The sequence below is a fragment of the Diuraphis noxia genome, unplaced genomic scaffold, assembly GCF_037042655.1.
Source record: "Diuraphis noxia isolate RWA-SAM2 unplaced genomic scaffold, SU_Dnox_SAM2 contig0001, whole genome shotgun sequence".
In the NCBI taxonomy this organism is placed as follows: domain Eukaryota; kingdom Metazoa; phylum Arthropoda; class Insecta; order Hemiptera; family Aphididae; genus Diuraphis; species Diuraphis noxia.
In genome coordinates, this window is record NW_028301711.1 from 81,688,322 (window position 1) to 81,715,421 (window position 27,100).

The 27,100-nt window shown below is 30.3% G+C and overlaps 1 protein-coding gene and 1 pseudogene across 1 annotated transcript in view; both read right to left on the minus strand.

The window, feature by feature from the left end:
* The window catches only part of LOC107165895 (G-protein coupled receptor 158 smog), a 52,412-nt gene that overhangs the window by 20,381 nt on the left and 4,931 nt on the right, over positions 1-27,100 (minus strand). The window contains exon 2 of the mRNA XM_015514332.2: positions 4,076-4,212. Within this exon, the coding sequence (XP_015369818.2) occupies positions 4,076-4,192 (117 nt within the window). The 5' untranslated portion in view covers positions 4,193-4,212. The remainder of the gene's footprint in view (positions 1-4,075; positions 4,213-27,100) is intronic.
* LOC149062046 (uncharacterized) lies at positions 9,001-14,682 on the minus strand (annotated as a pseudogene).

Below are 27,100 nucleotides of genomic sequence, written 5' to 3' on the forward strand. Positions count from 1 at the left end.
CATCATAAGGTACTGTACTACTGTATTGTACTTTATCCAGAATGTACGTTTAAACTTAAAGATATACGATTAAGCGTCACATTACTTATTTTTAGATGCTTTGATTTGCATCGGATTGTTACATTATAAAGATAGGGGGGATGATAGTGGCCCCTTGATGTACGATATCATAGTATATTTTAAACACGCCGATGCCACAGCTTAATCCTAATAAAAATATTGGCAATTTGATTTTTCAATTTATATAGTAGGTATAGAGGATTTGCAACCCATTTTAGGAGTCATTATGTCTGATAATTTCCATAATGAATTAGGTATATATTTTTTTTTCGTATTATAACTAAAATCTAATTGCTTCGATAAAATAAAAAAATATTAAATATGTACCAATGAGAGTAAACTTCAAAAACTTTACACTAGAAACCAATTCGAAATATTAAGAGTAGTTCGTCCATATTGAAACAGTATCAATAACGGTGTACCGTCAATTGTGCGTGATAATTTCAGCGCACGTTAATTGGGCGTGGAAATTATAGCGCATGACAATTAAGCGCATACGACATCTTGGCGTGCGTCAAATTAACGAATACGACATTTTAGCGTGTGACATTTTAACTCAACAAAATAACAAAATAATACAATAAAAATACAGCAAAAAAAATATTACACATATGCGAAGATTTTGAAAATCAACCTCTCAATGAGTACTTACAAGGGATAGCCCACAATTCGAATTTAAATAAATGATTATAATATGATGTTTTTTTTATAAATGTTTGTATTTTTTTTTAAATTTTAAACATAATTTTAATTTAAATAAGTGATTTTTAAAATAATGTAATATATAGGTAAGTTTAGCAATATTTAATGATATTTTTAATATGATTTTAATTTGGTATTTTATTATATGTTTAATTAATTTGGTATATTTTAATAAACATGACGCGCTGATTTGTCTTGCGCTGAAATGTCGTATACGTTGATTTGTCTTACGCTGAAATATCGTATACGCTGATTTGTCTTGCGCTGAAATATCACCGCTGAATTTTCGTGCGCTAAAATGACCGCGCTGAATTGTCATCGATCCATCAATAACATCTCCAATATCATTAAAATAAGAGACTAGAATATTTTCAAATCTTTGTGGTTAAGGATATGACAAGTGTGACTTTAAACAGCAATGTGAGACAAATAAAAGCAAATGTAGTGCTTCAGGTAAACTATGTAATTCTAAAATTATATGATAGCATAAATGGATTTGATACTGATCGTTTAAGGAGCTTAATATAGGCAATTTGAAGGCAATTGACATGGTGTGTGCGTGGTGCGTGCATGGCATGTATTTGGGTTTGTAGTAAACAGTCATTAGTGTGAGTGTATTCGCCCACTCACATGACTACTACAGCCCTCTGCATATTGGTATTTCTTATGATTATGATGGCCGCATATTTGAACATTATTTAGTATTATTATTTTTATTGTTTAAAAGTATCAATCTATTTCCAATTTTACAAACTATTCTACTAATCGGAAACAAATTATGAAATCATATATAAATTCACTATGAAGTTTTGTTGAAAACGACTTTCTCACACTTTTAAATTAAGTTTTTAGCTATTATTTTAAGATTTTTAAAATTCAACATTTCAAATAAAAATTTGAAGGGTTCAAGTGATCAATTTTAAAACAGTTGAAAAATCGTTTTCTAGTAAATTTCATAGTGAATTCAAATATGTTTCCGATAACTAGAACAGCCAATACAGTTTACAGTTTGCTGTATTTAAATATAGGTATATTTTGGTAGAAATTACAGCCGTATTGGATTGATGGTAAATAAATAATTGAAAATTAAATAAAATTCATTTATTTTTATTTTTTATAGATAGAAAAAAATATAGTTTAATTAAAATTTCAATTATTTTTATTAACATTCATAATATTTATACTTTTTTAATTTTAAATGCCCACTGTGTTTTAGTCATTCTAAAAAATGCCGAGCAAAGTATATAATTTTTCATATTGTCCATTGAAATTGGTCATTGTATGTATTGTCCGGTGTCCGGACATTGTATACTATAGCGCCCGATTTTGCACTCTGACATTCAATATATCGTGATCACTGATCACCTATTGAATTAAATTAAATTATAAATATAAAAATAAATTTAAGAAAAACAACCATCTCTCTTGAACACCACCAACATCCATTTCGATACTATAAATAAATTATCAAACCAAAAAAAAAAACATTATATTGTATTATTATAATTATTATAATATTATCTTTCTTTAAGCATACAGCCATACAGGTTTTGTTACTTAATTGTATATTATTACTATTTTTATTTTTCTTATATTCTTCTTCTTTATATCTGTACTGATTATTTTATATTATCGGTATTCCTCTATTTATATATATAAACTATATTTTTACTTATAGTAATATTAGATACTATTGATAATAAAATTATTATTTATCCAATTTGTTCGGTACGAGTCGTTTTTATCACAGGTAAAACTAATAATTATTGTTCGTGGTTGAGACCGGTCGGGTTATCTATATTTTTATATAATAAAGGCGACAATCGCCGACGGTCTTTAACCAGCCATTAGTCAATCGCGAATAAAGACCGTACCTAAACGCACCGCACTCCGAAAGCAAAATTATGCAAAAATAAACGAGAAATTATTTAACTCGACCTTAACACAATTATTCGTTTATTAGAAGTAACACAAACTCTATAACTTCACGTACAGTATTTTTGCATAGCAACCCTCAATACTTAGGAATTAGATACTATATAGGACAACAAAACGTTGTATTTTTGTAAAGTGTATACTGTAGAATGATATATATTGAATACGTCATGAGTTATTCGTGCATACAGTTGTATCGAAGTAATAAGTTAAACGTCTTATATTTTGTTGTTATTATTTGTTTTCTATTGAGTTTTAAATTATTTATGAAAAATCCAGTGCTAGAAATGTTTTTTTACATTGGTGTAAATACTTATAAGCGTAATGCAGATGATTGAAATAAAAATATGACTAGTTATGACATTCCCACAAATTATAAAAATACATTTTTTCCCATATAAGGGGAAGATGTCATATCTACACAAATTACTGAAATTGCTGTACCTACATCAAGAAGTAGACCAAATTTCACCCACCGCCATCGAACACTGTTTGATATTCTTTTTTTTTGCTAAACATTTTTTTCTAAGCAACTATATTTCAAAATTTCCATTTAATTGTCTTGATTACTTTCCACTTGTCACCAATCACCCAACAATGTTATGGTCCAAGTACATCGCTGATTCTCATGAAGTCACAGATGAAAAACGGTCGAAAATTTTCAGTTTGTTGGACAATTATTGATCCATTTTTAATTACTATCCTGGATTAAATACTTTATATAAGTAGTAGTAGCTGCGAGGTATTGGAAAATGTTCCAATCAAAGTGAAGCCTTAATCTATATTCTATACATTTTCCTTGTGACATGCAGTTGAAAAAGAAACTCCGATGTATGCTACCGTGGAGGGTGTCGAAAAGTATTAATCATCATACTATAATCTAATTGTCTGTGTTATGAAAGGAAACAGATCTATTCGTTTAAGTTTGAGCTAAATAGATACGTAACTTTTAGATGTGATAGGAACTCTTATACAAGTAATAACTAGTTGTAGTGGTGGAGGCCTAAGGGACATTAATAACTGTGAAAAATGAGTTGCATCTCACAAAAATCACTTCAAACTGTTTGACGGTTAATTTTTTTTGTCCATCACTATCCTGGTGACACCACTGGTCTCCTAGTAAACATCTACCTTCGTAACCATCTATTTTCATCTATTTTGCATCTTCATTTCCAGATATGAATTATACATTATCTAAAGATCAAATTTTAAGTTTGAAATTGTGAGTTAATATTTTGTAATTTGTTTTTTTCTTCATAAATTAGTATGCTTGGCATTTAAAAATTTAAAACAACTAATATTTTAAAATTTAGAATCTTAAGGTATATGTTATATTATGTTATGATATAGTTAATGGCATTGGTATATTTAACAATACCTTGCATTTTCTTTTGTTGATTACAATCACAATCAGGACCAGATTGAGAGCAATGATTATCATTTGAACAATCAGTAAGCTTGTCCGTATCATGACATCTGATTTTTGAATCTTCATCTTATTTAAATTAATTGAAACTGAAAATAAGAAAAAATTAACCATCAATATTACAATAAATAAAGTATAAAAATAATATCACAACTTATATGAATTTCATTAAATACAATTGTATTTTATTACTAAATAATACTCGTGTATAATTATATTAATGTATGTATTTTATTTATCGACGGTCATGAGTTGAATTTATGCTTAATTGATCACATTATCAGGATATTCGTATAGGATGAATTAAGAATTCATAGATTGTATAGTAATAACCTCATAACATATAATTCTTACCATTTCAGAGTTCACAATTTAAATATTAGTATGATATATTCATAAATGTATTAAAAGTCATTAACAAAATGGTACGTCAAAAAAAAAGTGTGAATGTTGTTGAACACTCGGTAGGAACGAAGTTCAGTGCATGTGATACGAGAAGTGGAAAAATATGAAGAAATAGAGAGAGAGAGAGAGAAATGAATGCTTGTATAAATATATCGCGCGCATGGTAATAAAATTATAATCAATTTTTTCTAAGTATATGAAAAAATGGTATATAATTTTATAATCATCATAAAAGTACAAATCAATTATGAAATTAATCAGTATTCTTAATAACAGTAAATATAGGTCTGTGGTAGCTGAATGTGTCACGTATGTTTGTGATTGAATTTTCTCTATATATTAATATCTCGAAAAACTCCATCAATAGTAGTATTGTATCTTTTTGTAGTTTCCAACGGATTATTATTGATGGTTAAATCAAATTCTTCGGAAAGAAATTTTAATAATGACTGATTTTTTTTTATCAGCAAAGTTAACTTTGAAATCGCCGGCTAAAATGAGTGGGGGGACTCCATGTAAGCCTTTCTGCCATCTGCTTAACGCTACAGATCCATTTTCAGAATATTCTAATAGTGATCGATGAATGAATTCTGCAATATCATCATTTTTTGATTTGGCGAGACGTAAATGACTGCCATGATAAAATGTATACCGTTTTCCGTCAGACACTCAGCTGAATATAATATATCTACAACCTTAGAACACCTTAGGCTCATATCGTGAAAAATTTTCAGGATTAGATCCATGTTCGATGTTACAACATTAGTCTTGTCATTTTTATTGTAATAAATTCCAACTCCACCTGCTCGAACAGAATCACGCTTAAACTTAGCAATACAATCGGAATTTGGTAATTCACATTGCTCTTCATCCTCTAACCATGTTTCTGAGAGTAATAAAAAGTTGCTTTTTTGTGTCGTTTAAATCAATGGAATGTTTTCGCAAGCTCTCAACGTTAAGAGCTATAAATGAGATATTTTTATTATTACCCATAAATTCAATAATTGTTTGCGCTCTTGTTTGCAGTTTATTTAAAGAAAGCCATTTGAACTCTTGTAACAAAATAATAAGAAATAAATGAATGAATGAATGAATAAAAAAGATAACCAAAATAAATGATAATAAAGATAAATGAAAGTAACCAAATTACTTAACGCGCTTGAATTTTTCTCTTTAATGTGACTTCCATTGGAACACATCATAGTTTTTTAAATTTTTGTTTTTGTCGATATTCTTTATACCTAATAGTTAGCGCGAGAATTTTCGGATCTAAAAAATCAAAAATAATAAATAAGTAAATGAGTGAATAAATCAATAGATAATAAATAAATGAATAAATAAATATTTCAATCGAATATTCTCTCAAGAAAATTTTAATGAACCTAACCAGGATGTTGAAATGATCAACGTAGTATCTTACCCTTGAAAGTTGCCAGTTTTTCTGAATTGATTCATTATTTTCTTTTTTAGAATTCACAATTACTGATTTCGTCTAATGGATCACTATCACTGTCAGATATTTGTTTATTGTTTTCTAAGACACTTTGATTTTACTATTTTTTTCTCTTTCTAAGCTCTTTGCACCGTTCTTCATTCATTTTAGTAGTTATAAGTTTCTAACTTCTATCTTAGAAGTCAAAAACAAGTCACGTAAATACAAAGATTGCATACACGTACACACGTAGGCTACTAAACAGCTGATGCGCGCGAGAATGCGGACAATAATGTTAACGCACACTAATGCAAGCATCGACTATAGTACGAGTATACATGGTATATTATTTATTTAGCCACAGTTAGCAGTGATAATAAAAGCAAGGGACTGTTCATAATTTCATGTTCTACCACTGTGTATACAACATCAATCAGTCCGTTGCCAAAATGAAAAATAAATAAATTAAATTTCTTATCGAACTTAACATCAATAAAAAATAATATTTAAGAAAATCTCTTTAAATCCTATCATAAACTCAAAACCCCGTGTAACCTTGGCGGGGTAGTTGCCTCCCGGACATTTTTTATTTTTTTTTTTTATTTATTAATTTAATTGTGTCAATACATCAAATATTTTTACTATGTCATAAATTTACAATTACAATTATGTGTTTACATAGTATTTACAATTTTTACTAATTTTTAGTTAAATTATAATTATGTCCAGATCCGTGTCTGAATCTGAGGTGTCTTCTTTGGGTTCAAATAGTATATCCTGTGGTAGCCGTGGTTTTAATTTTATGTTGATGGAATTCTTCTTGGACCTAAATCCAGCAAAAAAATAAAATCCTAAATGGGGGGCGGGGTTCCCCCGTTCCCTAAAGCGGAAAACTGTAGTACTTTACATAAGGAAGGGTTTTCCCTTGGTCCGAGGTCTTTAACTTTAATTCCTGCCAAGTTATACTTAACTTAAAATGTGAGGGTGGGAACTTTGGTTCCCTAATGGTAGAAATTCATCTGAGGCCTTAAAAACTGAAATCCCTCTCGGTCCGGGGTCTCTAAGTCAAATACCTGTTAAGTTATGCTTAGTCAACAAAAAAGTGAAGTGATGTGAGGAATGTCGCTTCTATATTATCATAGAACAGTATAGAAGCGACACTCTGCTTGGTGGTCGATCTCTGGTGGTTTAGTGTTGACGTTGTAAATGATTACCTGGTGGTTTAGGAGTGTTGTTATGAACGATTTTTATTTACGATAAAAGGTTTGTTGTTTGTGTACGTTTTAATCCTATAAGTAATAACGTTATAACCTAACCTTCACTGCTTGCGGCTATCTAACATCAAGTTTGAAGTAACAACTGTTTCGCATTACACGTTCAACAATTATTTTAATTTTAATTACTATTAGTAATTATAATATAATTTACTATAATTTCTGTGATATCATAATGATTTGCACTGTGATCTTAAATTACACCCATATAAGATTATGGTAACTCAGGAATTAAGTCCAACAGATTGGGGAAAACGAAAAGATTGCTGTAATGCAATCCTAACAGTTGTGCCTACCAACGGTATTGTGTGGAGTAGCGACGAAGCACATTTCCACATTTCTGGCACAGTGAACAAACAAAATTTTCGTTATTGGGCTGCTGAAAACCCTCTAAAAATACACCAATGACCTATTCATAGTCCTGAAGTAACAGTTTGGTGTGCTTTGTCCTCGGTAGGCATCATGGGACCTTATTTTTTTGAAGAGGGTGGTGTTACAGTTACTGTGACTTCCAACCGGTACTACGAGATATTGGAGAACTTTTTACGCCCGAAAATCGAAGAGTACGAAAATAATGATGTCTTTTGGTTTCAACAGGTTGGAGCCACAAGCTCATACAACCCGTTGTTCTCATGCTGTATTGCAAAAAATGTTTCCTGGTCGCTTGATTTCCTTAAGGGAAAACATTACATGGCCTCCTCGCTCCCCTGATTTGAGCGCATGTGATTATTTCTTATGGGGATACCTCAGAGCTGAAGTTTTCAAACATCGACCAAGAACCATTGAAGAACTTAAAGAGGCCATCCGTCATGAAATCTCCACTCGATATGCTGGCGAAAGTGATGGAAAACTTTCGAGAACGGCTCCATATGTGCGTTGCTCGTCAAGGCAATCATTTAGACGATATAATTTTTAAAAAAACCTTATATAATATAGTTTTTAAAAATAAAATTTTTTTTCTTTATCTTGTATCGTTTTTTTTTAATTAACTTCGGAAATGTGAGAGTCCCTTATGCCACACCCTGTATAAGGTGCAGAGATTTAGAATGTGGAGAATGGGGTTAATGACATGAGGTACATAGTTTATATTATAAATATATTTCATAGAAATTAAAAATGCTGCGGTTAACACAATCGAGTTATTCAAAAGCATCAAAGTGATTTGAAGAGTTTGAATATTTCCCAGCTGTTATTTTAATAAAACATAACACTTTAAAGGCCATACATGTATCATGTTCAATATGATTCAGAGAACAGACAGATGGAGTTTGTCAAGTTTGAAAAATTAAAATCAAGGGCACAAACAAGAAGAATCAGAAGTGGATACATTTAAACAGAAAAAAATAAAATTACCACCCACAAAAAGTGCATCTAAAAAGTTAAATAAAATGATTCGTTGGTGAGTTACTGAATAAAGGCAATAGCGAGAGGAAAAAAATTATGAACAAATTTTTAATGCCGATGATTAAGATCCGATTGATGTTTTTTTCAAAAGTATGGCGTTGACTGTGAAAAATTTTTCCCCAGCTTTGAAAGTAAAGGCGAAAATTGATATTTTACGGATAGTTAGTGAATTGGAGATGGAAAATAATCAACTGACAAAAGAAATAAGCAACCAAAACAGTTTAAACGTGGATACTTCGTGTTATAGTCGAGCTAGTTCCCAATCACTCTAGTCAGGAATTCCAACATATAATTATTCTACTACATCAAACTCATTGGAAGCAGAAAATAATGGATCGGTTGAAGAAAGTATGACCCTAGTATCACCTAAGTATCATCTTGGAGTACAAAGCCTTGATAGTTCCTGATTTCTTCATGTATGACACAGCAATGCTTAAAAATAGGAGGATGTCATCATAAAGAACACCGCCGGGCCACAGAAGAAACATTGAGCTGTCAAAAAGTTTAGTTATTGTAGAAAAATTGGCTTTTTCTAAAACTTCAGCATTTAGTAAATATATTTTTCCTGGTCTCTCCTTCAGTAAGTTGCGCACACATTGAATGCGTTTTCGTACGAATTTGATTCGTGCGAACTTGTACGTACACGCACGAACGATCCCGATCTACCAAATACTATGTGAGCGCGCAGACTTGGTGCGATTTGTTCGTACGTATACGTACGTGTAACTTTGACGTAAGAAAACAATCCGAACTTGTCCGGATTTCATTAACGTTCGTACGCCGGCAATGGATAAATGAATAAATCGTATGAATTAAATGTATTCAATGTGCGCAATCAATTCGTACGACCTGTATTCGTACGTTTTCGTACGAAACAAATTCGTACACAATGTGCGCGCGGCCGTAGAGTTCCGATTATTACGTTTGCTTATTACAACTTATTATAACTCCCTTGCAAATCTGTCGTTTCATCAATAGAAATCCATATTTTATTTCCTACAATTTCTTTTCTAATTTGATCAATAGCTTCTAAATAGCAACAAATTGTATAAATTTTCCTCAACGTAGATTCAATAGGGATGTCATTTAGAGTATATTTTTCAAGAAACGATCGGAGTTGAACATAAGAAACTTCATGTTAAGGAATATTTGCATACATCATAGCCTTGCATAAATCATGTAAAAAACAGAATTTTTATTTTTTATTTGACGGCTGTTATATAAATTGTTGTTTATTTTCTGCAGGTTTATTTCGATGAGCTAATAATCGTTCGTTTTTATTTGTTTTTATATGTTGAGTTACTGTACATTTTTTCTCAACACTTACTTTAACATCGCAAATCTTCCAAATAAAGCATAGTACCAGTAGTAGAGCACTGCATGGGCCGATTTTTTAAAGCCCAGCCCGGTCTATAACTGATATGAAAAATTAATTTATGAAACCCAAGCCCTCCCAAAGTTAAAATTATATAATGAAGCCCACCCAGCCTTCGCCCATCTAATACGATTCCCAGCCCAGTCCGGCCCAGTGAAAGCCCAACCAGGATCGATAAAGGTCCTTAAATATATATGTATGAATTATTTATAAAGTATTCAACTTTTCAACATTTATTTTAAATAAAAATATATATATTATATTGTATATAGGTCATAGAATAATAACTTGTATATTTGTAAATGTTATTTATTATAATTACATACTATTGTATTTACATTTTTTTTTTTATAATAATCATTTAAAAACAAAATCAACTCAACTGTATCCCCTTTTAAGTACGTCCTCCTTTCTTCGATCACTCGTCCGGAATTACTAAAGGCACGTTCACTCGCCGCGCTTGTAGCAGGTATAGCAAATATCCTCATTGCCAATTTTGTCATCATAGGAATCTTGATTTGTCGTTCCTTCCACCATTGCAATACATTTGCATTAGGTTCATAATGTTCCAATTGATACATGGATAATTCATCCTCGCATGTATGTCTGGTTCTGGTACTTGATCCATCATCAATATCTACCCACTCTGAGAACATGTCCCCGTTTGAATAATTGAGATTTCTTGTTTGTACAGTATTTTCAGGTGGATTATTAGGCATTTGCTCTTGAATGTTATGAAGTTGAACTTTAACATGATTAGTATATTATCGTCACGTCTATTATTTTTAAATAACAGAAGGTGCTTTAATAGTTTTGCTTTGTGTAACATAACCAAATTAATTGTTGGATATGAAGTCCCTTCCAGCTGGGTTGATGCATTTTTAAATGCATTTTTTTTTATTATTATGGGTTGAGGCTTCGACAACTAAGGGCATTAGCCTGCTAATATAAATATTCTGGTACGAAAAAAGTACAAAAATCGAAAATTCGCAAAAGTTCCATTATGGGCCGGGCTGGCGCAACGGCAAAAACAAGTAAACGGTTTTTTAACCATAAAAAATTCTCGTGCGAATTCTGGCGATTGTCATGCAAATTCATGCGAATGGCGTGCTAAATATTGGTATATTTATATATTCGATATCTATATTTTTTCTATTGGGCCGGGCTGGCGCAACGTACGTCATAATGACTTGAATCCATCACCGACGATGGCTTCAAATAATCTCAAGTCTAAAGCACAAAATTTGACACAGTCATCGATTGCATCATGTGAAACTTTTTCTGGAATCTTTATTTTAATTTTTTTTGTCACAAACTCATCCATACTAGAATTACCCTTTGTAGTATAACTACTGCACATTTATGCCGTTTTAAATGAGATGTACCAGTACCAGGTAAATTACTTAGTAAAATTTTACATTTGTTACAGCTAACATAACCAGTTCTTTTATCAGTATTTGCATATAACACATGACTAAATACTGTCCATACGTCACTTTTTCCTTTTGAAGTATCGCCACTTAAGAAACATTCTCTACTTTTAATTTTTTTTTTCTATGACTTTTTTGTCCTCTCTCACCGGGGATTCAATATGTCTTCCATATTACCTAAATTATAAATCAAATATTTTATTTTTAAGACTACATTATAATAATAAGAATAGGTGATACTATGATATAAAACAGAAGACGCAAACAAATATTGGTTCTATAAAGAATAGACTTCAGGTATCCAGCATCAGTCCTATCTGTTCTCTAGCACAATATGGTGTATAACGTTAATGTATATAATATACTGTACAGTAAACTGGAAATTTAGGTGATAATTAATGTTGAATTAATTAAAATTATTAATGAATATAATATTGTTCTAATTTGGAGCTTATAAAATGGTTATAATAAACATAATTATAATTATATTATTATGAATAATTAAACAACGGGTTTACGAAAAAGTGGTGTTCATTTAATATTTATCTAAGTATAATGCAAGTGTAATCGCGTATTACAATTTACAAATCACTAATCACTATTGTCTATTATAGTATAGGTACACTATACACGCTACACAGTATACACTGTACGAACAACTACATATAATATTGTACATATTTTGTACGACGCACGTCAATTGTCAAATTAATTTTAAAAGACATCACAACACTTCAATTTTGAGTTTATTGGTGTATTATTGTAGTTAACACAATCAAAAACGTTTTGGTAAAAATCCGAAGTTAAAAAAAAGAGCCGATGACTGAGCAGTCGCCCATGTTTTACGTGTAAAATTAGTTAAAAGTAGTTTGATTTACAGTTTACACAATGATTTTAATAACTTGAAATAGTATTTCAGAATTTTTTTTTCATAATCCCAATTCCCAAGTATATTATGTTCTTCAGACTATATACCATAGTATGATTTAAAATTGAATATATTATCATGTTTTTGCATACTTATTATAAATCATAATTTAGTAAAATGAATAAGTTCGTGACCAGCATCGTATTTCCATTCGCCATACGAAATCAAATTTTACGAAATTTCCGATATTAGTTCTATCCACTGGATCGATGACAATTCAGCGCGGTCATTTTAGCGCACGAAAATTCAGCGGTGATATTTCAGCGCAAGACAAATCAGCGTATACGATATTTCAGCGTAAGACAAATCAACGTATACGACATTTCAGCGCAAGACAAATCAGCGCGTCATGTTTATTAAAATATACCAAATTAATTAAACATATAATAAAATACCAAATTAAAATCATATTAAAAATATCATTAAATATTGCTAAACTTACCTATATATTACATTATTTTAAAAATCACTTATTTAAATTAAAATTATGTTTAAAATTAAAAAAAAAATACAAAGATTTATAAAAAAAACATCATATTATAATCATTTATTTAAATTCAAATTGTGGGCTATCCCTTGTAAGTACTCATTGAGAGGTCGATTTTCAAAATCTTCGCATATGTGGAATATTTTTTTTGCTGTATTTTTATTGTATTATTTTGTTATTTTGTTGAGTTAAAATGTCACGCGCTAAAATGTCGTATTCGCTAATTTGACGCACGCCAAGATGTCGTATGCGCTTAATTGTCATGCGCTATAATTTCCACGCCCAATTAACGTGCGCTGAAATTATCACGCGCAATTGACGGTACACCCTATCTACTATGAAAAAACTAGAAAGTGTATCAAAATTATAATCACACCTATGTCATCAATACAAAAATAACACTTCGGGTTACATAAAAAAAATTTAAAAATATTATATTTAGCGATTGAAATCGTTTCGTTAATCTAGACACTTTTGCACGTAAAACATACGCCGCTGTTCCGACTTCGGCTCTATGATGTCTTTTGAATATTTTTAAACGCCCGTGTCTCATTGAATAATTAGTGTTTAAGTTTGAGACCTACAGTCCACCCCATGTTTCAAATTTCAATATTATATTTTATTATATACTTTAAATCTAAGCGAACTTGTTTTTAGTGTTGTGATGTCCTTTAACATCAGATTTTTTTCAGTAGGTACGTCTTAAGCATGAAACAATAACGACGACCAAAATGAGTTGCACTAACAATTTCAGATTTCTTATTGTTAATACAAAATATGTTGCTGCTAAATATTATCACACGAATTGATTATAGACATGTATAACAAAATCATGACAACTAATATTAGAAGGTTTATTTGAACATGCAAATGGCGAAATGTTTACATCCGTCAGTCACAACTTACAAGCCATAAGTTGCAACGCCCAAGTATAGTGAATACTTAATAATTTCAGAAACCTAATACTAAATAAATACTAATAACAGAGTAGCACATACCCGCCACTGTTAAATACTAATTAATTATATTATAAAAATAAGTTACTTGTTACTTACCTTACTTATTCGCCTGTTCGTGTTCGATGTTGAATAGTCAAACAAAAAATGAATAATGACGTTAATGAACAAACTAATATTATTGTAGTAATATTTATATTATATTTATATTATTATAGTAATATTTCAATATAAAATTATTATTATTATTCATAATGGCCATACAACGATAATGATATGACATATGACTATTAGGTACTAGATAGTGATATTTATAGTTTATAATAATTTATTATTATTTATAGAAATATCCTTATAATATTACGATTACGAACACTCTTTCCAGTAAAGATCGGGTATTTGTATAGTGTTTATACTTAATAGCTAATAGCTATTAACACGTAGTACGGGTATTAAAATATATTTAATTAATTGATTCAAAAATAATCCAAATAATACAATAAGTTCCATTTTTCATTTTTAGTCGTTCACAATTACAAATATTAAAATAAATTAATTACAGAATACAGGCTCAACCCAACCCGTTATCCTGATATAAAATGCCCGGTCGAATAAAGCCCAACACTATTCTAGTTTTTGACACCCGAGTCCATCTAAAATTAATTTTAAAAAGCAAAGACCACTTAGACCCGTACACTTAAAAGAAATTTGCAGCCCTGTCCGGCCGGTGTACCAATGGGCCGGGCCGGGCTTAAGCCAGGGCTGGGCCAGCCCGGTCCATGCAGGGCTCTAACCAGTAGCATACAAATATATCTTCACCAAACTGTTTCACATACTTGTTAAATATATTTGCATTTAATTTTGGCATTGTGCAAAATGTTAGCAGAAATGTTAAAAGAAAAATGTAAGCATGGAAAACACAACAAATGGCATGCAGTTTCGTATCGATCGACACTTAACACCATACTAACAAGATTATACTGACGGACAGTGGACACTAGACACATAATGTTGATATAAAACTTAATATAAATACTTGAATGCCAATTACTTCGACATAAAACTAAAAATATAAAAATAAAGATAAGTTATATTCGATAGCATTAACCGAAGGCCCACCTAAAATATGTGGGTACCTATAATAGTTACATAGTTTACACGAGCATCGGGTGGTGTACAATGTATATATACTATATTATAGTATATAATAATACCATATAGTTTTTATGTAGAATATGCATGAAATATGCACAAAATAACGAAATATGCAAAAATATGCTAAAAAGAATTTTAGATTTCAACTGGGGAGTCTATGATTTATATTTATATCTTGGTTTGCTATAAAATAGAGGCCCAGAATAAAACATGCAATTCTTATAATTTCTCTGCTCTAGTTATTATGTACAACTTGGACAGCATGACTGAATCGTAATCTTATTTTCTATAATAGTGATTAATAATAATTAGCAATAATAACATCCGTATCTGTCACCTGGTAAAAATAATTTCACTCGCCCAAACAGACTATTAATTTTTTGATAAAAATTATTACGTTCGCCCAAACAAACACCACCCGTTTTATATTGTCGCTATACACCTGATAAGTGTTAAAAGTACACCATCAGTGGCATATTTACTTTGTTACAAATATTTGTATTACGCCACAATTTCTCGATTTCGTAATAAATACTGTGATACCCACAACAATGTCTCGTGCATTTTATTATTATTATTATGTGCTAAACCACCTCCACCACGTCGAGCATGATATCTCTCACCCCCGTGTCACGCATTAAAATTTAAAAAAATCGAATTGAAAATAGCTGCGACTCTTAATAACTTAAGTAGACAGATTTCCAACTTTGCGGATGTGAGACATAGAGTAAACTACTTTAGACTTGGTATTGAATAATGTTATTCATTGTAAGTGATTAACTAAAAGTTAATTGAACCTAGAAAAAAAGAATAGGTACTTTAAATATCAAAGTGGGTCAACCGCCTTAGCAATAGCTGTATAGATTACATCTACTTGTTTACCTCCTCTAAACTCATTGAACATGTATTTGTAAAAGTAAGAATACACGATGTAATAAATGTATTTAATGTGAGGTAAGTCTAAGTCACCGCAAATTATGGAGGTTGTTAGAAATTACGGAAACAAAGTTTGGGTCAGGTAATTAAAAACTTCAAGGCACCGATAAAAAAATTGACAAACGAGTGTTTAACATTGATTTCAGAAACAATTATTGGTTTAAATAAGAAACCTTTACGTATACCAATGAATACTCCAAATCCCCATAAACAGTTTAGTTTTAGTACATATTTATATCTATATACGAGTATAACATGGTTAAATGGTCATGACCCATGATTTATAAGATTCAATTAAATGTCTAAAAAAGAAACATTTAACCATGTTTCAGTTAGTATAGGAAAATCAAAAGTTATACATGCTACGTTACATTGAACATTTTCAAGTTTAGTCTAATTTTCACGACAGTTTTGGTAAACTTGAAATTGTATGTTATACTCCAGCCGAAGGATAGAACGCTAATCTTTCATGAATATAAATGAACGAGCTCCGCAGTATCCTGTCCAAATTGATGACATTCTATTTCATCAGTTCTCCGCCCTAAACTCTCCCACTCACGGCGGCTTCTGGCGTTTACACCGGCCAATGATCCGGGTGGTATGGAGCTAGAAATACGCAAGAATGGAAATTTTTGCAACCACCTAGTAGAGTTCTCTCATCGGCTGAAGTACAAAAGGTGAAGATTTTAGGGGTTCTTGCCTGCTAGTCGTTAGGGATATTGTATATTCCTTGAATAGTTCGACATTACTTTGAGGATACCTTTAACGGAAGATATCCACAGCCCAACTTCACCAGCTCGAGTCCTACGGTCCAGATCAGAGTTTCAAGCAAAATTCATGCTCGAATAAATCACCCAGTGGCAGTGGCCTGAGGTGACAAGTTAAAAGTTTTGAACCACAATACCTTATGCTTCAAATTATCAACCTCATCGTGTATTAGGTGCTATTCGGTTTTCAGTTCTTCTAGGCGAGTTGTCAATTGTAATATATCCTTTTTAAGTTCATTTAAGGGTGCTAAATACAGAAGACAGAACTAATAACCCTGCTGAAGCAGCCAATAAAAGACTGAATCTACAAATGGGTGACAACATTCAATACTATGAACATTAATCATCAATATAAAAAAGGTTCAGTCAGGACATGATACATTTTATCAATAACTAGAAGCCGGAAATAGTTCTCCAAAAAAGAAAAAAATTTATTGATGTTGATAAAAGAATTTCTAAAATTTTAAAGAATAACAACAACCGCAAAATACTTAGTTCTTTAAGGGGTATAGCTAAAAATATTACTTGTTACTAAATTCTATTATTGTTATTATTTATATCAATTAAACTACTATAGTTAAATAACTTAATATGATACCAAATGATTTTTTACTATACCTACTTAATCGAATAAAGACAAAAAATAATATAAAGTTTACACAAACATGATTATAAGAGAGTCAAAGAGAGCAAAAGAAGAATGGCTGAATGATAAATGTTTGTCAGTAGACGACTGCCTTTCCAAAGGTATGGGCGATAAGGCATACAAGATGAACGTTTTAAAAAAAACAGTGATGGAAGAGTTATAAGTGATGAAGAGGAAAAATTATAAATGTGGAAAGCATATATAGGAAAACTATATAAAAACGAGCAAGCAGGCACTATACAATTATCCATAACGAGGCCGGAAGATATGCGATACAACACAGGACCACCTATATTAAGAGAATAATTTGAAATAGCCTTATAAGAACTTAAAATTAATAAAGCGTCTGGGATAGACGGGTTAAACGGAGAACTATTAAAGGCATTAGATGGGTATGGAAAAGATATTTTTTTTAGAATAATAGGAAAAGCATACGAGAGCGGCATCATTCCGAAAGACTTCGAGAAATGCATTATGATTCCCATTTCTAAGAAAAAGAAATCAGAGAGATTGTGAAGAATACAGAACAATTAGCCTCATAACACATGCTTCTAAGATTCTTACAAAAATAATGCACAAGAGAATAGGGTCAAAAATAAATGAAAATATAGCGGAAGACCAATTTGGTTTCAGGAAAAACAGAGGCACTAGAGAGGCGATAATATGCTTAAGAATAATCATAGAGAAAATTATAAAAATCAACAAACCACTGTTTATCGCCTTCTCAGATTTTGAGGTCATCGATAATGTTAAATGGACGAAACTATTTAAGATTCTGGAGGATATTGGAATGGACTATAACGATAGGAAAATTATACATAATCTGTACATCAATGAAATTGCAGTCATAAAAGCTGAAAAAGGTAACAACCAGGTGGAGGCTAAAATTGCAAAGGAGGTAAGACAAGGGTGCAATCTATCACCTACTTTAATCTGTATCTTTGAAGAAGCTTTAAAAGAATTAAGAAAAGAAAATATTGGAGGAGTAAAGATAGGAGGAATACTTTTAAAAATGTTGCGTTTCGCGGATGATATTGCTGTAATTGGAGAAAGTGAAGAACACATAACTAACGTCTCAAAAAAATAAACGATATGCTTAAGAACACTACATTAAAATAAACCAACGGAAAACCAAGATCCTTATATATAGCAAACAGCAGATTTATGCAAATATAACTCTAGATGGAATACCGCTGGAGACAGTTCAACGATTCACATACCTGGGGAGCAAAATCACAAGCGATGGGAAAAGCCATACAAGTATGTAGAATAGCGAAAGCCAAACAGGCCTATTATAAAAAGAGAAATCTTTTTACTTCAAACAGAATAAGTCTGGACACCAGGAAAACACTTATAAAAAGTTGTGTAGAGCGTAGCTCTGTATGGAGCAGAGACTTGGACAATAATGAAGGCTGAGAAAGCCAAAATAGAAGCCTTTGAAGTATGGTGTTGGAGAAGAACGCTAAAAATTTCATGGACGGAAAAGATAAAAAAAATGATGAGGTTTTCAGGAGAATGAATACCCGAAAATCAATATGGAATACGTTAAGACTGAGAAGGAAAGCATGGATTGGACACGTAATAAGGAATAGTTCTTGGATAATCACAATAATAGAGGGAAAGATTGAAGGAAAACCTGGAAGAGGAAAGCCCAGAACCCCATTTTTGAAGCAATTGATGGAAGATACCGGATAGGAACTTACTGGGAGATGAAGAGGGTTATAAATGACAGAGACAAGTGGAGAGAAACATCAATAATCATTTGACCAATTTTCGGATTGAAAAAAAAAATAAAACTATCTAATTAGGACAAATGGAAATATCAAAATAGTTGTTGAATGACAAACATAGTTATTCTTTATACTAATTAAATTTTAATGCTTTCTAAATATAATATATAAAATATATCTAAGAAATTTTTTTTCAAAACTAATTATTTATATTAATTATATTATCTTGTGTAATAACATTATAAAATAATCAACATATTTTATATCAATGCAATTAAATATTTTGAGCAAGTACGCGTAAAATGATATTTCAGTTCTATAGTTTCATAACTATGAACGTAATTCAGTAATAATTTATAAGGTTGGATATGACATAATACCATCAGTTATATCTTTTATTCGTAGAATCAAATAGATTGAACATTTGCCCCGAAGATTGGAAGGAGTGGTCATGCCAAACGGATTAAGAGAGATAACAAGAGTCTTATCATAAGAGTGAGAGAAATGGCAGTATTCCGAAGACAGCCAATTAAAACGATGGTTCAATTTTATTATTTTCTAAATGATAAGACAGTAATTTGTGATGATATGATAGTATTCTTTATGTTTTAAAAATTTAAATTATAATAATTGATAAGTTATTACTAATAACATAGCCTACGTCTATGAATAATATTTTTATAATCGTTCATAACTTTTATAAGTAATATATCTCGTATTAGTAATATTATAGAAATATTTAAATATTTAAAATTATGCCCACGCTTTTTCAACACTTGAACCTTGTAACAAGCTCCACTCACTTGCACGCGTTATCACATATAATGTTCTGTCTATTCCTTTAAGTCTATGGTTATATTATTATACTCGCATATTTGTTTTTATAGTATTATTGAATATACGGGCAGGAACTTTTAAACAGTAAACATACAATTTGTACAGACACTGTTAAATGCGACTGTCTTAATAATAACAGAAAAGGATACAGAACCTGCGCCGTACCATTTCTATTTAAATTTTAAAGCACAATAAAGTGACTTAGTAGATAATCCCAGATGAAAATCTATGGACAACCTAATAATAAACCCTAGAGTTTGTAAAGCTTTACAGCAATATAATCAACATGCAGTCTAGGGTCTAGTTTACTATTAAACTTAGATCCAAGATCAATGACGCAGTCATCAGTAACACGCATAAGATCTGTATCACCTGTTCGATATAAAAAAAATATTCGAGAACGAATCCTAGCAAATTTCATGATCAGGGATGGGGACTTAAAGCATTTGATTATTTTTATGGATTGACTTAAAGTAGAAGTGAGAAAAAGTGAAAAAGTTTGAATTGTTATATTGAAAATATAAGACTGGCCTGGTAATAACTTTATATTTTCACAACAGATGAAGCTTAAAAAATGGTTGCGCGAAATACCAGATTAGTCGATTAAGTCGATGAAAAGTATTAAAATGATTTTTAACCTTTGGAGGGAAATTAAAATATTTGTGATATAAAAAACAAACCAGCAGAAGAATTAATAATTTTAAAACAAACAATGGATGTATAATCATGCTTTTATAAACCGATATTTCAAATAATTTAAATTAATTAAATCTTAAACTTCAAAAACTATTTTTGAGCTTATTAGTGATATAAAAACTTTGTAAAAAAATAAAAATTTAAAGCAAAATCTTAAATCAATATTTTTCAAATTTTAAAACGTATCAAGAAATTAAATGAAACTGTTTTATTTACGTCCAGACAAATTTGGTCTTTGGTTGATTTGGTGAGATGTTGGAACAAATTATCGATAGAGTTTAAAAACCGTTTTCAATCACATATGATTTAATTTCGGATAGTTGAAAATTCATTTCTAAATTAATTTCAAGAAACTGTATAATTTGAACTTATTGATTTCAAAACAAATAATCACTTGAAAGATTTTTATAAAGAAATCACAAATAAAAACACGGATTTAATACCTACTTACATTTTTATAAGACCCTTCCTAATAATTTTCAAAAATTATCAATGTGTATATTTACATTATTTAGTTCAACTTATATTTGCCAACAAACATTTTTAAGCATGAATTACTCAAACATTTCAAAGAGATCTCGTTTGATTATTGATTCTTCTTATAAAGAATTTGTGTTACACATTTCACTCTGAATATTGAAAGATAGCTTTAAAAAAAGACAAGCCCATTTTTAAAACTAATTTATTTATATTAATTTGCCCATATCATCGTTGAAAATCCTGATTTCAGATAATATCAAGATAAAATTATTAATGAATCGATCTAATTTTGACAATGGGAGAAGACACGTGGCAATATGAGCTCTGACCAGGTAAAAAAAAAAACCTGGCGGAGTTTACATATACCCATTACAGGTAAGAAATAAAAACTGACGGAGTTTACCATAGACCTATTATTACCTTTTTATCTTGATCGATATTCTGGTGGAGTTTACAATCGCCCGTTTTCACCATCGGTCATTATTGATAAATGATAAGTAAACGGCTACAAATCAATTTGTTTTCCAAAAATATATCATATTGGATGCTTTTACGTTTTGCTCAAAAGTCAATTTTATTTACACAGACTTCTAAAACTTTTGATAATGTAAATCATGCTAGATATATGTATTAACTAGGTAGGTACATAACATTAATATTCGTTGATAGTACTATTGTGGATTTTGTCTTACGTATCAAACAGAACAAAAATTGTAAAATTATAAATTTCAAATCATGTCTATTTAATTTCCAGTCTGGTGTACCACAGGATTCACTTTTGGCTCCTTTATTCTTTTTATTATTTATTAATAATGAAGTTTTTTAACATAAAGAACCTTTTTTGTACTGGTCATGTTTGTCTAGTAAAATTCGCCAACTGACAACTGTGTAGGTATCACAAATATTATTACGTTATTACAATATTCTTTCTAATTGGTGTTTTTTTCATTTATTTATCTAATTAAATAATTACCCTTAAATATTAAAAAATTAAAGTACATGATAACATTTCCTACGTCTAGGTCTAGGGTTTCAGTTCTTAAATTTTACCATATAAATAATTCTTCATTAATACGTATTCAATATTCGTGATATCGGTGATTTAGTTGTGATATTTGATTCTTATCTTTTGTCTAAAAAATTAACATTTATTATTTTAAATTTTGCAAATCTTGTAAGATATTTGGCTTTATAATTAAGAAAAACTGAAAAAAACTAAGTAATCCTGTTGTTTTAATAACATTATTAACGAAACAAAAATTATCTTATTTAACTTTACTTCCATTACATCTATTAGTAATTATGTGTATATAAATATTTGTATATAAATTATTTGTATCATATTTCTCTTTATGTTTATATCACTAAACGTATAATACTTTGATTATAAGACAAATTATAATTTAAATAAAGTATATGATAATATGCATATAAAATATGTTACAATCATAAAACTTACATGATCTTATCTAATATAATGTAATGACTGCACTTATTACGAAGTTAAAAACTGAAATACACTACTTGTAAAAAGTCTTAAAATCTTCATAAAATAGTTTATACATAAGTACTTACCACAAAAAATTTTAGAAATGACAAAATGTAATTTAGTTTGAGTTTACAAAATTGCACACTATTATCGTCCCATGTGTTACTACTATTTTTATTTTAAATATTCAAGTTCATCAAATTAATTAACTTAAATAACAAATAATGTTCATATTGCGGTGCTTTATATTAACGGGGTTACGACAGGCAGCGCGTACGAACATTTTAGAACGTTTCACCTGGAATATTTTTTTATAAATATTATTTATTAAATAAATATCAATTTCCACGACAATAGCTACCTGCCGCGCGGCGCGACCGTTCCAAAATATTCACGGCGCTCGCCTCATATAACTAATAATAAATATTGAATAAAAACTATTCTATCTTTTAAGATGACCATATTATAATGGTTACCAAATTTTATCAAAATTCGTTCAGTAGTTTCGGAGTTTATTGCAAACACACATCGTGATACGACATTTTTATATATAAAGAAGATATTATACAATCTATTGTACGACTGTTATCGGCGTCGTGGCGATGATCTATATTTATTATTAGTATCAGCGCAAACACACAAACAATACATTACACTAGGAATTTCCAACGAACGTCGTTTTGACCATGTCAATGTTAAGAAATTAAGACCACGGCTCACTCACGTGGTAGGCTCGCTATGCGACCGCAAATATTTTTCCTATTTTTTTTTTATTATTATTTTATAATGCCCAAAAACCAAGATCACAACTTTCTACAAATAGTTAACAGGCTAGGTCAATAAAAATACGTCGTGATGGAGTATCTCCATCAGAAATTGAAAATCGTCTTGCAAGTCAAAGAGTATACGCGTCGTAATCGCGTGCAAGAAAGTCAAGTATCGAGCGTTCGTAGCGGCTTGAAGAACAAAATATTAGAAATGTACATGCTTACGCTAGAGAATCGAGCTCTGAGCCTTCTGAACGCTGTTCCCAACACTATAGAGACTATAGAAACACTTGTTTTACAGAATATAATAACGCCTGTATGTAGGCGTCTTATCTTAGATATTTTGCTTATGCGTGACAAGACTATAGTATCGGTCCTGTCAGAATTTAGTCTTGAACTCGACTCATTCGAGTTAAGTTCTGTACTTAAGTCGCTTGTAGTATAAATTAAATTTTTTTTAAAACTAATTAAATATAATATTCTTATTCAACTCTAAAAGTGTATTCTTTTAATCAATAAACTATTAAACAACATTTGATTATCATCCGCTACACAGGGAACGGTTTCAACAAATTGTCGTCTTCGGATACAACCAGAAACACAATATAAAATATAGCAGAACATCACAGGTATAGGCGTTCATAACACGCCTTCGGAATCAGAGAGAAAGACAACAGACGTAAATAAAAAAAATGTCCGGTACATAAGTATATCCGAAACTGTTTGTCGAATTTTAGAATTTCCCATTCACGAGTGACATCTCACAGTCTTACAGTAAACCACCCACTTCGAAAACGACCAAAGGGTGTATTTTACCACAAAAACGGCTGAACAAGTGACCCAAAACCCACATAAAACCACATTGCTGACTTTCATTGAGCTCTGTAATGAAAATGAATTCGCAAAAACAATTCTATACCACGAAGTCCCTCAATACTACACATGGGCCAATAATAAATTCTCAAGAAGGAAGCGTGGTAAGGACGTTGTTGAACATTCAGGCATAAAAAAAGATGCCGCTTTAGGTAGCGTCTACGTTGTATAATAAACACTGTATATCCTTCTCAGTCAGAGTGTTTTTACCTTAGAATGTTGCTACATCAAGTACATGGTCCAACCTCATTCGAGTACTTAAAAACCGGTAAACGAGTTCTGAAAGAGACTTATCAAGCAGCTTGTCATGCCAGAAGTTTGTTAGAAAACGATGATCATTGGGAAAATACTTTGAGAGAAGCATCACTTTCGCAATGTCCAGTACAACTGAGAAAGCTGTTGTCGTCATACTTGTATTTTGTCAGCAATCGGAACTATTAAAATTATGGAGCAATTTCAAAGACGATCTTTGTGAAGATATCAGTCACAGAATCAGACAACAAAATCAAGATTTCGCCTTATCATATTATAGTGAAAACATTTATAACGAAGGTTTGATACAAATCGAAAATAAATTATTGCAATTAAATAATAAAAGCCTAAGTCGTTTTGTATTACGTTTCCAAGTTCGTACAGACAAAAAATGCAACATATACAAATACAATGGCACATCACTATAATACAAATGATTTGACCTCTTTTGTCAATGAAAATCTGACAAAATTAATACCAGATCAAAAACATGCTTTTGAGACTATAGTCAATGGCATGAATACTAACAAGGGAAAAATTTTCTTTTTAGATGCCCCAGATTGCACTGGAAAGACGTTCCTTGCAAATTTGATACTTGCGAAGATAAGACAATTAGGGAAGATAGCAATAGCAGTTGCTTCGTCAGAAATTGCTGCAACGCTCCTAAAGGATGGAAAAACTGCTCATTCTACTTTTAAACTGTCGTTGTATGTAACTCTTGTGCAACAATCTACTTGTTCCATCCGCAAAAATGGACCTTTTTGTATATTGTTAGGTTACCATTGGTTAACTCCAAATTATTAAAGAAAATAATATAAATGTATTGTCATGCATTTGTATAAAATATTAATACCATAATGAACATTTTTTTTTTTATTCTTTAGCTTTTATGTTTAAATAGTTTACCACTATGTAAAATTTTTCAAAATATCAATCTTGACTTAAAAGAAGCAGTGGATCTAGCTGAAGTTACACTGTTGCTACTATTCAATGTTTACGTGGAAATATAACTGAAGAGTTTAAACGATTATTTAAAGAAGCTAAGGTAAAGATAATCAAATATATTATAGTATTATATATTTTTAATTTAATTAATGAAAAAAAAATATTACTATAGAAAATCGGCTAACATATTAGGTATTACCATATCAATAAAACGTTTGATTAAAAAATGCACAAAACGAGACAACCTTGTATTAATGACTCTGAAGACTATTGTAGTTAAAATAGCTATACCACACATCGATTCATTTATAAAACAGATTAATGAGCGTTTTTTGTGTCATAAAAATGTACTTAAAAGTTAGTATCTAACTAAATTTATTTTTTATTTATATATACTGATTTTGTAAAATTATCTCTAGGATTTAAATGTTTGTTTTTGGGATCATATTCAGATGACTTTTGTGAACTTATACAATTTTATCTCAAAACTGACTTTCAAATTATTAAAGCAGAGTTAAATTTATGGCATGCAGTACTTAAGAACAATGGACAACATCCTAATAGTGGGCTGGAAGCATTAAGGCTATGTAAGAAGGAAATGTTTCCAAATATGCATTTCTTAGTTTAAATTATGTACTTTAACAGTGTTCACAGCAACCCCAGAACGAACGTTTTCATGTCTAAAAAGATTGAAAACTTATCTAATAACAGAAGTAATTTTTTTAAATTTTTATAAATCATGATAAAAATATTATGTTATCGTTTTATCAATGTTATCATGTTAAATTAGCTGCAGAAAAGGGGCCAAATATTGGCAATATTATATACGGACAAAAATATTTTTTCCTGCAGAGATCCATCGTGGCAGTAATTTTTCCGGAAGATCCATTCGTGGGATCAGAAAGTTTGTCCAATGTCAAAATGCCATCTTGCGATGAGGTACAATTTACGATATCATTGTCACTAATAATGTTTTAAAAATAATATTATAGTAAATTTATTTATTTTAATAATATTCATTATTGTCCTCAGAATCCATGAGTCGTTTGATCACCTACTTTAAAAGTTTCAAGTACACACGAAAAATATTTTTAAATCATCCGTTTAAATATCTAGTTTTGTCCAAATCCTCACTTAAAATATTTCTTTAAAAAACGAGTATTAAGTGTATACAATTTACCTATTTATTATTTTATTGGATACAGCATTTCATACTAATGAGAAACAATATTTTAAATTTTCAAACCTTAGTTTTACAAAAATGTTATTCATAATTACAAAATAATTTGTAAATGTTTATAATTTTGATGAATTCAGAATTATTTCCAAATTCTAACATTAAATGCTTATATGATAAACGTCTCTATCTCCTTTGTAATTTTTTTTATTATTTGAAAATTGCTTCAAAACAAAAATTCTCAAAAAAATTGAAAATTCCAGTGGTCTACATAAGTAAATAACTCAAAAAAGTCAAAAATTAAACTGTATATAGATAACACTAACACATATGGTGAAAATTTCAAATATTTACAGTGATTAATTTTTGAATTACAACCATATAAAAAAATCGATTTGGTCGAAAACTAGTTTTGCGTAAAAATTCCCGTTTTTCTGTCATTTTTTTTTTGTTTTGTTTTTCTCGATTTTTTTGAAAACTATTGGAAAATGTTTACTTTTGACCGGTATATCTAATGCACCAAGGATATTCACTTT